This window comes from Mustelus asterias, chromosome 1, assembly GCF_964213995.1.
Source record: "Mustelus asterias chromosome 1, sMusAst1.hap1.1, whole genome shotgun sequence".
NCBI classification, from domain to species: Eukaryota; Metazoa; Chordata; class Chondrichthyes; order Carcharhiniformes; family Triakidae; genus Mustelus; species Mustelus asterias.
The window spans coordinates 54,091,383-54,107,255 of NC_135801.1; the positions used below are offsets into that span (position 1 = coordinate 54,091,383).

Consider the following 15,873-nt stretch of genomic DNA (forward strand, 5'->3'; position numbering starts at 1 on the left):
ACATTCGACTAAATCGATATGTCTCATCAGACATACCGTTCACATCCTTTCCAGTTTTATGTAGTGACAACTTTTGTGAACAAATGAATAACATATAAAACAAATTGCACCATTAATAATTCCAAAAAGAAGTACCAGGAACAAAAACAGAAAATGCTGGACAATCTCAGCAGGTCTGACAGCATCTGTAGAGAGAGAACAGAGCTAACATTTCAAGTCTGGGTCATCCAGACTTCCCAAGCCAAAGGTTTTAAGGCATGGACAGCATATTATCAGAGTTTCTTAGCTTGGTAACAAGCCTAATTGATCTTGTAATTGCCTTTAATTGAGTTTAAAACACCAGTGTTAGACCCACTCTTCTCTCTTTCAAACTGAATCCAAAATTAAATCATGTTACGATCACTGCTACCTAGAGGCTCCTTTGCTAATAGTCATTAAATAATCCTGTCTCATTACACATTACCAGGTTTGAATAGCCTGCTCTGTAGTTGGCTCGAGAACACGCTCCTCTAAGAAATTGTCCTAAAACACTATGAACTCAGCTTTCAGGCTTTCTTTGCCAATCTGATTCATCCAATTTATTGTTGAATAAAATCATCCATGATTATCCCTGTACCTTATTCTTCCTGTAAACTCCATTCTAGAGCATTGTTACTGTTTGGAGGCCTATAAACTGTTCCCATAATTTACTTCTTCCCTTTGCTCTATCTCTGCCTGAAGTAATTCTGCACCTTGATCTTTAGAATGAAGGTCATCTCTCACTTTTGTACTAAGGTCATCCTTCATTCATAGAGCTACTCCACTAGCATTTCTTAGCTTCCTGTCCTTCCAAAATATAAAGTAGCCTTGAATATTCAGGACCTAGGCCTTGGTCACCTTACAACCACAGATCATACACATTCATTTCTAGTTGAGCTGTAAATTCATCTACTTCGTTATGAATGCTATCTGCATTCAGATACTGAACCTTTATTGTCTTTCTACTGTTTTGCAAGCCCTAACCTTACCTATTGGCACACTCTTAAGTTTGTGCGTGCTGCCACATGCTGACTATCATTAACTTTATTGCCATCTTGTTCCTTTGCCTTCCTTTCTCTCACATAATCCCTTCCCCTCATTATTTATATTAAAGCCTTTCCCCCCTGTCTTAGTTGTATGACTCACAAAAATACTGGTCCCAGCATAGTTCATAGAATCATACAATCCCTACAGTGCAGAAGGAGGCCTATCAGCCCATCGGGTCTGCACTGCCAACAATCCCACCCAGGCCCTATCCCCATAACCCCACATATTTATCCCACTAATCCCTCTAACCTATGCATCCCAAGACACTAAGGGGCAATTTCGCATGGCCAATCAACCTAACCCACACATCTTTGGACTGTGGGAGGAAACCAGAGCACCTGGAGGAAACCCATGCAGACACGGGGAGAATGTGCAAACTCCACACAGACAGTGACCCAAGCCAGGAATCGAACCCAGGTCCCTGGAGCTGTGAGGCAGCAGTGCTAACCACTGTGCCACCGTGCTGCCCTCAAGACCATCCCAATGGTACAGCTCCCATTTTCCCCAGTACTTGTGCTAGTGTTTTATAAATTGAAATTCATTTCACCCGTACCAAGCTTTGAGCCATGCATTCAACTCTCTAATCTTTTTAACTCTGTGCCACTTTGCTTGTGGCTGTGGCTCTGCTTTGTAATTTAGCCCCTAGCTGTTCTACTCCTGAAACAAAATCTCTTTCCTAGTCCCGTCTATGTCATCTAATCACGATAATAAATCTTCCCCATTCCACTGCTAATTCTTCTCCAGCTCCGAGATGTTCTGAACCCTAGCACCAGTCAGGCAACACAGCCTACTAAACTTTCAATCTTCGTTACTATACTGTCCCTTACTACCATTACATTTCTATTTACTCCCAATCATGTATCATACTAATATAAACATTAGTAATGCAATAAAACTTACTGCTTAAAATAAAACAGTAGATTGACTAGCTTCTTCCCTTCTGATTGTGTTTCCTAATTAATTATAACAAAGCTAGTTGAGTTTTATTTATGCTTATCTAATTACAGCTATTTACACACACCCCTAAGAACAGTGTATTAACCTAGTCATTTACCATCAAACCATAGACAAGTTACAGTACAAAAAGAGGCCATTCAGTCTATCATGTCTGCATCAGCCAAAAAAAAGAACAAAAAACTGACCGTTCATTTTAATCCCACTTTCCAACACCTGGTCTGCAGCCTTGCAGGTTAAAACACTTCAGATGCAGATCCAGGTGCTTATAAAATAAATTGAGCATTTCAGCCTCAATCACCAACTTAGGCAGTGAATTCCAGATGCCACAACCCTCTTAATGAAAAATATTTTCCTCCTGTTCCCTCTAATCCTTCCACAAATCACCTTAAATCTATGTCCCTGGTAAGTGACCCCTCTGCTAGTGGAAACAAGTTTTTCCTGTCTACCCTGACTAGACTTCTTATAATTTTATAGCCATGATGTGGAGATGCTGGCATTGGACTGGGGTGGGCACAGTAAGAAGTCTCACAACACCAGGTTAAAGTCCAACGGGTTTATTTGGTATCACGAGCTTTCGGAGCGCTGCTTCTTCATCAGACGAGTGGAGCTCTGGCCTTCATCACCTGATGAAGGAGCAGCGCTCCGAAAACTCGCGATACCAAATAAACCTATTGGACTTTGACCTGGTGTTGTGAGACTTACCATAATTTTGTACACCTCTTAGCCTCCTCTGTTCCAAGGAAAACAACCACAACCTTTCCAATCTCTTCTCATAGCTGCAATTTTTAAGCCATGGGATCATCTCTTCCACCTTCTCCCTAGAGCAATTATGTCCTCCCTGTAATGTGGTACACAAAATTCCAGTTGTGGCCTAACCATAGAAACATAAAAGCTAGAAGCAGGAGTAGGCCATTCGGCCCTTCGAGCCTGCTCTTCCATTCATTTTGATCATGGCTGATCATCGAATTCAATATCCTGATCCACCTTTCCCCCCATATCCCTTTATCCCTTTGGTCCCTAAAGCTATATCTAATTTCTTTTTGAAATCAGACAATGTTTTGGCCTCAACTACATTCTGTGATAATGAATTCCACACATCCACCACCCTCTGGGTGAAGAAATTTCTCCTCACCTCAGTTCTAAAAGGCTTACCCCCTTATCCTCAAACTATGAGCCCTAGTGACCAGCATGTTATACTGTCTCTAACATCACATCGCTGCCTTGTATTCAATACTTCACCTAATAAAGGAAAAAGGAAAGCCTGTCATATGCTATCTAGACCACCTAGTTCCCCTGTACTGTCACCTTGTTCAACCCTTTACAGTATCTTCCCATTTATTGAGTATTCCCTAGCTTTGTTTGCCCTCCACAAGTACATTACCTCATTTTTTCAGATTGAATTCCATTTGCCACTTCTCTGCCCACACAACCAAACCATTCTGAAGTCGACTGCTCTCCTGTTCACTATCAACGACAGGCTCTTTATCACAGCAGTTACACGCCAAACAATCATCTTACGGCTTTTGAGTGATATAATGATTAATTTTTTTTTTCAAACTCAGTCAGTGTGTGCTGATTCCTGAAACTCCAAGTCTCCGATTTATAACTCCTCATAACTCGATATAAATCCTCTCTACAACTCTCTCTCTGGTCTTGCTGTGCTCTCTATGAGGTTCCTCTCTATAACTCTCTCTGATTTCACTGTGCTCTCTCTCTGTGCTTCTTCTCTATAACTCTCTGGTCTCACTGTGCTCTCTCTCTCTTCTAGGTTCCTCTCTATAACTCTCTCTCTGGTCTCACTGTGCTCCCTCTATTAGGCTCTTCTCTATAATTCTCTCTCCCAGGCTGCTTTTATATCTTCCTGTGTAGTCTCCATTATAAGTTCATTTTTATTTTATTGCACATTTTCACTACTGTACAAAGTCAAAACCAGCGCCCCATAACCTTTCACCAGCTTGTGCCATGTGTTGTTTGATTAGATCCATTCGGTTGATAAATATATCCAAAGGATTCCTGTCACAAGCCTTCAATTTACAAACACTTGTGTGGAAAAGTATCTGTTTTGTTTGAGGCTCTGTATAAGTCGCTGATACCCATGGAACTGAAGCTTGTTTTTATGTGTTTATTTTTCAGCGCCGAGAGGTGGCCAAAACCGTTTTGTTTTTAGTTGTGATTTTTGCTCTGTGTTGGTTCCCTCTCCATCTTGGCAGGATTCTAAAGAAAACCAATTACCGGTATAAACAAGATGACAATAAGAGATGTGAATTCCTCAAGTAAGTGAGATGAACAAATGCTGATCTCTTTACATAAACTTCAAATTCACCGTGTGGGATGCTGAAAGGAATTATTAACAAGTTGACATGAAATTTTTTCTCCCATTATCTTAACATGTATAATTATGAACCTGTATAAAAATTACCAATTTAAAATATGCCATTAATATCTGCAGCACAGGAACAGGCCCTTCGGCCCACCAAGCCTGCGCCGATCATGTTGTCCTATCTAGACCAACCGCCTGTATCCCTCTATTCCCCGTCTGTTCATGTGGCTATCTAGATAAGTCTTAAATGTTGCTAACGTGTCTGCCTCAACCACCTCACTTGGCAGTGCATTCCAGGTCCCCACCACCCTCTGTGTAAAAAACCTCTCTCGCACATCTCTACTGAACCTTTCACCCCTTACCTTGAACTTATGCCTCTTTGTAATTGTCATTTCTCTCCTGGGAAAAAGCTTCCAATTGTTCACCTTATCTTTGTCCCTCATAATTTTATAAACTTCTATCAGGTCACCCCTCAGCCTCCGACTTTCCAGGGAGAACAATCCCAGTTTATTCAATCTCTCCTCATAGCTAATACCTTCCATACCAAGCAACATCCTGGTAAACCTTTTCTGTACCCTCTCCAAAGCCTCCACGTGCTTCTGGTAGAGTGGCGACCAGAATTGGACACAATATTCCAAATGTGGCCTTACCAATGTTTTATATAACTGTAACATCATTTGCCAACTTTTATACTTGATGCCCCGGCCGATGAAGGCAAGCGTGCCATATGCTTTCTTCACCACCTTTTCCACCAGTGCTGCCACTTTTAAGGATCTGTGGACCTGTATTCCCAGATCTCTCTGTGTGTTTATGCTCCTGATGGATCTGCCATTTATTTTATAGCTCCAAACTGAATTGGATCTACCAAAATGTATGACCTCGCATTTGTCTGAATTAAATTCCACCTGCCATTTCTCTGCCCAGTTTTCCAGCCTATCCACGTCCTGGTGTATTCTCTGACAATCTTCATCACTATCTGCAACTCCAGCAATCATAGTATCATCCGCAAACTTGCTAATCAGACCAGCTACGTTTTCTTCCAAGTCATTTATATATATTACAAACAGCAGGGGTCCCAACACTGATCCCTGTGGAACATCACTATTTACAAACCTCCATTCAGAAAAACACCCTTCCACTGCTACCCTCCGTCTTCTATAGCCAAGCCAGTTCTGAATCCATTTAGCTAGTTCACCCTTGATCCTGTGAGATTTAATCTTTTGCACCAGCCTGCCATGAGGGACCTTGTCGAATGCTTTACCAAAGTCCATGTAGACACCATCCACGGCCCTTCCCTCATCAATCATTTTTGTCACCTCTTCAAAAAACTCAATCAAATTAGTGAGACATGATCTCCCTCGCACAAAACCATGCTGTTTGTCACTAATAAGACCATTCAGTTCCAAATGTGTATAGATCCTATGCCTAAGAATCTTCTCCAACAATTTCACTATCACTGACGTCAAGCTTACTGGCTTGATAACTGCAGTTATCCTTACTACCTTTCTTAAATAACGGGACAGCAGTGGCTATCCTCCAATCTTCTGGGACCTCACTTGTGGCCAACGAGGAAACAAAGGTTTCTGGCCCAGCAATTTCCTCTTTTGTCTCCCTCAGTAATCTGGGATAGATGCCATCTGGCCCTGGGGATTTCTACCTTAATGCTTTTTAATACATATAACATTTCCTCCCTTGTAATGATGAATTGCTCTAGAGGTGTACATACCTCTCTGAGACACCATCAATGTATCCCTCTCCTTTGTGAATACCGATGCAAAGTACTCACTAAGGATCTCACCAACTTCCTTTGGTTCTATGTATAATTTCCCTCCTTTGTCCTTCAGTGGACCAACTTTCTCTAGCTACCCTCTTGTTCCTAATATATGAATAAAATACCTTGGGATTCTCCTTAATCCTGCCTGCCAAGGATATTTCGTGACCCCTTTTTGCCCTCCTAACTCCCTGTTTGAGTTATTTTCTACTTTCCCTGTAGTCTTCAAGTGTTTCATCTGTTTTTAGTTGCCTGGACCTTATATATGCATCCTTTTTCTTTTTAACTAGACATGCAATTTCCATGGTCATCCGTGGTTCCCGAATCCTGCCTTTCCTGTCCTTCATTTTCACAGGCACGTGCCTGTCCTGCACTCCGACCAACTGCTCCCACATGCCAGATGTGGATTTACCCTCAAACAGCCTCTCCCAAACAACAGCCTCCAAATCCTGCCTAATCCGGGTGTAGTTAGCCTTCCCTTAACCCTAGGACAACACTTGTCCTTTTCCATGAGTATCCGAAAACTTATGGAATTGTGTGTGGCCACTGTTCGCCACATGTTCCCCAACTGCAACTTTGATGACCTGGCCGGGCTCATTCCCTAGTACCAGGTCCAGTATGGCCCCATCTCTTGTCGGACTATTTACATATTGTTCCAAAAAACCTTTCTGGACACACTTAACAAATTCCTCACCATCCGGACGGACCCCTAGCCCTAAGGGATTTCCAGTTAATATGAGGAAAATTAAAGTCTTCCACTACAACAACCCTATTATTTCTACTTCTGTCCAGAATCTGTTTACATATCTGTTGAGCTGTTGGGTAGCCTGTAGTACATCCCCATCATAGTGACTGCCCTTCCTGTTTCTGAGCTCTACCCAGTGTCTCGTTACATGATTCTTCCAAGGTGTCCTCCCTCTGTACAACTGTAATATGTCCCCGAACCAGTATTGCAACTCCCCCATTTCTCTTGCCTTCCCCTCTTGTCTTTCCTAAGACACCTATATCCCGGAACATTTAGCTGCCCATCCTGTCCCTCTTTTAACCAAGTCTCAACCACATCCAAGTTCCGCGCATGAATCAAGGCTCTAAATTAATCTGTCTTACCTGATATACTCCTTGCATTGAAACAGATGCACTCCAGGTCTTCAGGCCCACTAAGTTCGATCTTCCCAGCCTGCTCTTCCTCTTAGCTAGCCTGGCCTTGGTTCCATGCTCAACCCCAGTCTTTACACTTGCTGACCTACTCTTCTGATTCCACCCTTCTGCCTAGTTTAAACCCATCCAAACCACACTAGCAAACCTCCCAGCCAGGATATTGGTGCCTCTCCAGTTCAGGTGAAACCAGTCCTTCTTGTACAGGCCCCACCTTCCCTGGAAGTCATCCCAAAGATCCACAAATCTGAAGCCCTCCTTCCTGCACTAGTTCTTTAGCCACGTGTTCAGTTGCACTATCACCCTGCTCCTAGCCTCACTAGCACATGGCACGGGGAGTAATCCTGAGATTACTACCCTCGAGGTTCTGCTTTTTAATCTTCTACCTAACTCCCTAAATTGCCGTTGCAGTACCTCGCTACTCTTTCTACCTATGTAATTCGTGCCAATGTGGACAATGACATCTGTCTGATTTCCCTCCTGTTTTAGGATGCTTTGTACTAAGTACAGTACTAAGCAAGCAGTTCGTAAAAACCCAGTAGCATTCACAGTATGGGGAATTTGTCTTTCATGTCCTCAGAATATCCCAAAGCATTTTAATTTCTAAGTATACTCACTGCAAAAGTATCTCACAATCATAAACTCTGAAAAAAGTGGGTTGAAGACCCTCTCCGGAGACTTGAGCACAAAATCTAAGCTGACACTCCAGTAGGGTACTGGCAGAGTGCTGGAAGCGCCATCTTTTGGATGAAATGTGAAATGAGGTCCCGTCTGCCCACTCTGGTGAATGCACTTCAAAGAAGAATTGCAGTTCTCCCTGATGTCGTGGCTCAATATTTATCCTCAACCAACTTCTTGTAACTCATTTACTGCTCATTGGCCAGATTTTGCAGGCAACTGAGAATGATTGGTGCTCACTGTTTATTACACTTGTTGTTGTCCAGAGACATTTTGTGAACTTTTGAGCAGCAACATACAGCCATCAGGAGTTTGATAGGATGCAACCCACGGAAAGCAACTGGCTTGGATGGGGTACCCGGACGTGCACTCAGATCCTGCGCGGGTCAGCTGGCGGGGGTATTCACAGACATCTTCAACCTCTCTTTACAACAGTCTCAGGTCCCTATCTACTTCAAGAAGACGACCATCATCCCGGTACCTAAGCAAAACCAAGCAGCGTGCCTTAATGACTACCAGCCGGTGGCTCTGACATCCATCATTATGAAGTGTTTCGAAAGGTTAGTCATGGCATGAATCAATTCCAGCCTCCCGGACTACCTGAATCCACTACAGTTTGCTTACCGCCACAACAGGTCCACATCAGGCGCCATTTCCCTGGCCCTGCACTCGACCCTGGAACACCTAGATAACAAGGACACTATGTCAGACTCCTATTTATTGGCTGCAGCTCAGCCTTCAACACTATTATTCCCACGAAACTCATCTCCAAACTCTGTGGCCTGGGTCTCAGCACCTCCCTCTGCGACTGGATCCTGAATTTCCTAACTCACAGACCACAATCAGTAAGGACAAGCAACAACATGTCCTCCACAATCATCCTCAACACCGGTGCCCCACAAGGCTGTGTTCTCAGTCTCCTACTACACGCCTTATACACCTATGACTATGTGGCCAAATTCCCCTCCAATTCGATTTTCAAGTTTGCTGACGACAGCACCGTTGTGGGTCAGATCTCAAACAATGACGAGACAGAGTACAGGAATAAGATAGAGAATCTGGTGCAGCAACAATAATCTCTCCCTCAATGTCAACAAAACAAAGAAGATTGTCATCGACTTCAGGAAGCGTAGTGAAGGGCATGCCCCTGTCTACATCAATGGGGATGAAGTAGAAAGGGTCGAGAGCATCAGGTTTTTAGGTGTTCAGATCACCAACAATCTGTCCTGGTCCCCTCCATGCCGACACTATAGTTAAGAAAGCCCACCAACGCCTCTACTTTCTCAGAACACTGAGGAAATTTGGCATGTCAGCTATGATTCTCACCAACTTTTACTGATGCATCACAGAAAGCATTCTTTCTGGTTATATCACAGCTTGGTATGGCTCCTGCTCTGCCCAAGACCACAAGGAAGTACAAAAGGTTGTGAATGTAGCTCAATCCATCATGCAAACCAACCTCCCATCCATTGAATCTGTCTATACTTCCTGCTGCCTCGGCAAAGCAGCCAGCATAATTAAGGACCCCACGCACCCCAGACATTCTCTCTTCCACCTTCTTCCTTCGGGAAAAAGATACAAAAGTCTGAGGTCACGTACCAACCGACTCAAGAACAGCTTCTTCACTGCTGCTCTCAGACTTTTGAATGGACTTACCTTGCATCAAGTTGATCTTTCTCTCCACCCTAGCTATGACTGTAACACTACATTCTGCACTCTCTCGTTTCCTTCTCTATGAACAGCAGAGAGATTTGGACAGGCTGAGTGAGTGGGCGAGGATCTGGCAGATGGAGTATAACATTGACAAATGTGAGGTTATTCACTTTGGAGGAAATAAGAGCAAATTGGATTATTATCTAAATGGAAAAAAATTACAACATGCTACTGTGCAAAGGGACCTGGGGGTCCTTGTGCATGAGACGCAAAAACCCAGTCTGCAGGTGCAACAGGTGATCAAGAAGGCAAATGGGATGTTGGCCTATATCGCAAGGGGGATAGAATATAAAAGCAGAGATGTCTTGCTGCATCTGTACAGGGCATTGGTGAGGCCGCAGCTGGAATACTGTGTGCAGTATTGGTCCCCTTATTTGCGGAAGGATATATTGGCCTTGGAGGGAGTGCAGAGAAGGTTCACCAGGTTGATACCTGAGATGAGGGGTGTTGATTATGAGGAGAGACTGAGCAGATTGGGTTTGTACTCGTTGGAATTTAGAAGGCTGAGGGGGGATCTTATAGAGACCTATAAGATAATGAAGGGGCTGGATAGGGTAGAGGTGGAGAAATTCTTTCCACTTAGAAAGGAAACTAGAACGAGAGGGCACAGCCTCAAAATAAAGGGGGGTCAGTTTAGGACAGAGATGAGGAGGAACTTCTTCTCTCAGAGGGTGGTGAATCTCTGGAATTCTCTGCCCACTGAAGTGGTGGAGGCTACCTCGTTGAATATATTTAAATCACAGATAGATGGATTCCTGATCGGTAAGGGAATTAGGGGTTATGGGGATCAGGCGGGTAAGTGGAACTGATCCACTTCAGATCAGCCATGATCTTATTGAATGGCGGGGCAGGCTCGAGGGGCTAGATGGCCTATTCCTGCTCCTATTTCTTATGTTCTTATGAATGGTATGTTTTGTCTATAGCGCGCAAGAAACAATACTTTTCCCTGTATGTTAATACACGTGACAATAAATCAAATCAAATCAAATTAAGGATGGAGTAACAATGGGGGGAGCATGAGAGTATGGTATTGAGATAGAGGATCATCCATACTCATCTTGAATGGTGGAGCAGTTTTGAAGGGTCATTTGATATGCTTTTGCTGCTATTTTCTATGTTTCTACATGAGAGCATGTTGATATTAACTCTAACACTGGTTTGTTGTTTTCCTCAGCTTTGTGCTAGTCTTGGATTTTATTGGCCTCAATCTAGCAATTCTGAACTCCTGTATAAATCCCATCGCTCTGTACTTTGTGAGCAAGAAATTTAAAAATTGCTTCCAGGTAGGAAACTTTTTAACAAAGACGTGTCATTAGAATATGTCATTCTTAGAGTGTTGATTGAAAATGCATGAGATCACACATATTTATTTAACCTATTAATTAGGTATGTTATATAAAAGAACAAACTCCACAAAGTACGTTTGCTGTATTGAACATGTTCAAAGGGAGTACAAGCCAGAGCATAGGGTCATAGTCTGACTCGAATAGTATAGAAGAGGCCCTTCGGCCCATTGAGTCTGCACTGACATTACATCTACACTAATCCCACTTTCCAGCACTTAACATTTACCCTTGAATACTGTGACATTTCAAGTGCTCATTCAAGTACTTTTCAAAGATTGTGAGGTTTCCTAATGCTATTACCCTCCCAGGCAGCGCATTCCAGACTCCCACCACCCTTCTGACAACATTTTTCCTCAGATCCCCTCTAAACCTTCTGCCCCTCACCTTAAAATTATGCCCTCATTATTGACCATTCAACTAAGGGGAACAGCTGCTTCCTATCCACCCTGTCCATACCCGTCATAATCATATACACCTCAATCAGGTCCCCCCTTAGCCTTCTCTGCTCTAAAGAAAACAACCTTAGCATACCCAGCATCTCTTCATAGTTAAAATGCTTCATCCTAGGCAACATCCTGGTGAATTTCCTCTGTACCCCCTCTAGTGCTATCACATCCTTCCTATAGGGAGGTAGCCAGAGCTGCACACAGTACTTTAGCTGAGGCCTAACCAAAGTTTTGTACAGCTCCATAATAACCAACGTGCTCTTATAATCTATGCCATGAAAAATAAAGGCAAGTGTCCTGAATGCCTTCTTAACTACCCTATTAACATGCCTGACTGCCTTCAGGGATCTGTGGACAAGCACCCCAAGATCCTTCTGTTCCTCTGAGTTTCCTAGTGTCCTATCATTGAGTACCCCCTTGACTTATTACTCTTTCCAAAGTGCATCACCTCACATTTTTTAAGGTTTAATTCCATCTGCCACTGATCTGCCCATATGACCAACCTGTCAATATCTACCTGCAAACTGAGACCTTCTTCTTCACTATTAACTACCCTGCCAAACTTTGTGTCATCTGGAAACTATCATTATCCACCCCCCCCCCCAACCCATGTTCTCATCTATGTCATTTATATTTATCATGAACAACAATGGATCTAGCACTGATCCCTGTGGTACGTCACTGAACTCCAGCCTCCAGTAACACAAACAGTCTTCTACCACTTAAGCTAGTTTTGGATTCAACTTGCCAAGTTATCCTGGATCCCATGTGCTATTGACTTCTTTATCAGTCTCCCATGAGGTATCTTGTCAAAGGCTTTGCTAAAATCCATATAAACTACATCAACTGCACTACCCTCATCTACACACCCAATCACTTCCTCAAAAAATTCAATCAAATGTGTTAGGCATGACCTCCGTCTGACAAAGTTATGCTGACTATCCCTGATCAAACTTTGCATCTCCCTCTAAGTGTAGATTAATTCTCCCCTTCAGAATTTTCTCCAATAGTTTCCCTATCATTGCCACCAAAAAATATCACATATCACAGCAGCAACACCAACAACCACAAATAACTTCTCAGGGCAACTACACTCGTATCTTCAAATTGCATTAAAAAATAAATATTATAGCCCTATCTCTCATCTACAAATTAACTTGATAGACTCTCTCAGCCACTGACAGCCATACTTTGCCAAAACAAATTGAAGTGTTACACATTATACATAAAAATGTCTTTGATTACCTACATCAGCATTCCGACCAATGAGGGGGAGAAAACAAGATTTTGGCATTTGGCAGATAGCATCAGGAAAATGACTTTCAGTTTCTCTTCATGGGATATTCAGGCCCTTACACTACAGGAAACACACTGCCCTTGGTAAGGTTGGCTTTTTTTCGATTGGAATAAATGCCTTCCCAAATCTTAGCTTGGTCTTTTGTTCAAAAGTCAAAAGTGTTGCTTTCTGCTACCAACCACTATGTGACAACTAAACACATCGGCCCTGATTTTACCTCCTGTTAGATTTTTGACAGTTAGGAAGCTAGGTGAATTGGAAACACATCCAATGCTCCTGCTATGAGGCCTCAGCTATTTTTAACATCTGGGTCTCATTTAAATCAGTCTGCAAAACTTCCTTCCTGGATGGGACATGAAGTTAGTGGGACATTCTGGTGCCTGTGACTTTATTGGGACCTAACATATTTATGTAGGGAAGGACTCTAAAAGCTTTGGGTGGATATCCTTCCCGGCCTTCTCAGTGGACTAAATTTTAGAAGGGCTAGTTGAAGGGAGGAGGAACTCTGAACCTTTGCCACCGGGAACTTTACTCTCCCTCTCCTAACCAGCATTGGCTCTGCAACTTCCTGCCAAACTGTTCCCAATGGTCCCTGATGGCATCTGGCTCACATCCCATTCTTGCTCCCCTCCACTGACCTTGACATTATTCTAGCCAGCTTCAGGCATGCAATGTTAAAATGAGGCCTGGTAGTTAACATCATCCTGGCCTCAATCTCATCTGCCACCCACATTCCATTTCTGCATTGAATTATAATTAATGCCTATGTTTCGGCTTATGCTTATACACAATAACAAGGCTTTATTGTGTGGCCTTTCTTTCAGCCATGTATCACAGCTGTATATGTTGGTAGGGAAGTAGAAAGCTAATATTCTAATTGTTCGTGTGTCTTTCAGTCCTGTTTGTGCTGCTGCTGCCAAAGCCAGGCTCTCATGAACGTGATGCCCATGAATGACACCTCCAAACATGTAAGCTTGCATTGGAAAAACCATGAACCCAATAACCCTGGTGATCGTAGCAGCCGGAAGGATAGCATGAACTGAAAAGAAGATAGTTGCAGTCAGCATTGGGAAATGCAGCAAGAGTAGAGCTCACACGCTCCTCTATGTCTTAAACTGTATCTCTAACACCCTCTGCGGTAGAACTGAAGACAGGATGGATTGTGACTTGAACTCATCGATTTTGACTCATTTTGGGCTCCCAAAGAACTGTGATTACCTGTTCTAAACAGTTAGTCATGTATCAGCGTTGATTTTTATTTGTTGTGAGAATCAACAGGCAATATTTGATAATTGGCATTGTCCACCAGCTTGAGTATCCATATGGCTTATTATCTACTTGAAAGGTCTTTAGGACCCACTATAGGTTTTTATTCACCTTTGGCATGCTGTGTAAATTGAAACCACTGGATAAGTCTATTGTGATATTTCACCAAGCTGTTAGATGCTAGAATCCAGGAAGGAAAATTTGTTTCACATATCTCTTCAGCATATAAACCTGTGTTTTTTTATCATCAGGGGTTACAATGATAGTTTCACATGAATGTGACAAGGACTGCAATGAGACAGATTCAATTCAAATCAATTCAATTGTTGACTGACAAAAGATATTGCAAGTCAATACTTTTTAGTAAAGAGTTGTTTAAATACTGTAGCCAATGTAAAAGGAATTAAACAGCCATCCTCATCACCTCTGAAAAACTATAGATGTCTTTAAATGATTAGTTTTAGGGGGATATATATCCTTTCCCTTTTTATGTATAACCAATTGTGATTATTCCATATTGTTTAAGTGAGCATATTATTGTCAGTTTTTGAAATGTCCCATGGATGGACATAAAAATATAAAGGCCTCAACAGCAATATCATCAAAAGAACGTAAATCCCACATCAAAGTTGTTTTTTAATTATGTAAATTACAGGGTTTATACCAATGAAGCATGTCTAAGACAAGCTCTGATTTATTTGTATTTGTAATGAATCCCCTACCTCCCCCACAATGCAATAAAAACAAAAATGATTCTTCATTGCTGTAATTTTGCTTAATTGCTGTTATTTAATGCAATGTGGCAAACAAAATACATAAAAACTGCTTCAACATGATTTATACACCATCTGTAACTCATTCATTCATACATTTGTTTCACAGATGTTAAATAAATCACATCTGACAATTTTTTTAATGCCAAGCAACAAGTACTCTGATGGCGATTTACCTTACTTACCTATGTGGATTTGATTTTTAGCCACTGTCTTCAGATAAGCTAAAAGCATTAATTGTTCTAAAATGTGAACAGCCATTATACACTGCAAAATTAAAATAACAGTTCATTCTCTTTTAATTTCACTTTAAGCTTCAGAGATGGATCCACTTTCATGAGAAAATGGTTTCTGCGTAACCCACAGTGGACAATTTGGGGGGAAGGCTGCATCTGGCCTGAATGTGTTGTCTACTAATTTGAATGTAACATGCAGCACTGAATTAAATGCACTGCTGAGTGTCTGAACTCCACAGCAGAGGTCCATGTATATGTGAGGCTGACATTTTTTAATTGACATTGCTAAAGGGGAGATGCATTTTGACAGGAACGTTGCTAGAATTGGCTGGAGAAGACACTCCAAGAAGAGCAGTGACTAAATGACACAACAGGGCAGTCAGCATGCTCCAAGGTTTTCCTGCAGACTGGAGGTCTCGGTGCAGGAGGTGGAGAGAAATCCTCTACCCACATGAAACCATTTGATGGGAGTCTCACCAGCCAGCAGGAAAGTTGGCAAGTGCCCCTCACCACCTCTTTTAGGGAAGGCACTTAACTAGAGAGCAGCAGGCCATCCCAGGGATCAAGGGTCCAAGGGACTAAAGTCCCACCCGCTGAGAAATGTCAGCCAATCAGAAGCCTGCTGAATCTACCCGAGGCCCAGGATTGTAACTGGATGCCAGGTGAGTGATGGAGGATGGGGTTCGCAGGTTGGGGGTTGTGGAGGAAGAGTAGGGCGGCTGGCAGAAAAGAACAAGGGATTAGCTCTCAGTTGGCCCTCTCTTTACTGAGGCCAGGTCCAATTAGCATCCCTGAATAGATTAGCTTGTCATGCTCCCCACATTGTGAACCCCCCTGCCCACTGCTGATA

At 42.6% G+C, this 15,873-nt stretch overlaps 1 protein-coding gene across 1 annotated transcript in view; it reads left to right on the plus strand.

Annotated features, from left to right (window-relative positions):
* ednraa (endothelin receptor type Aa) overlaps positions 1-14,772 on the plus strand; it is a 64,332-nt gene extending 49,560 nt beyond the window's left edge. The window contains exons 5-7 of the mRNA XM_078212333.1: positions 4,156-4,295; positions 10,834-10,942; positions 13,645-14,772. Coding sequence (XP_078068459.1) covers positions 4,156-4,295; positions 10,834-10,942; positions 13,645-13,791 — 396 coding nt within the window. The 3' untranslated portion in view covers positions 13,792-14,772. The remainder of the gene's footprint in view (positions 1-4,155; positions 4,296-10,833; positions 10,943-13,644) is intronic.
* Positions 14,773-15,873: the final 1,101 nt, after the last annotated feature.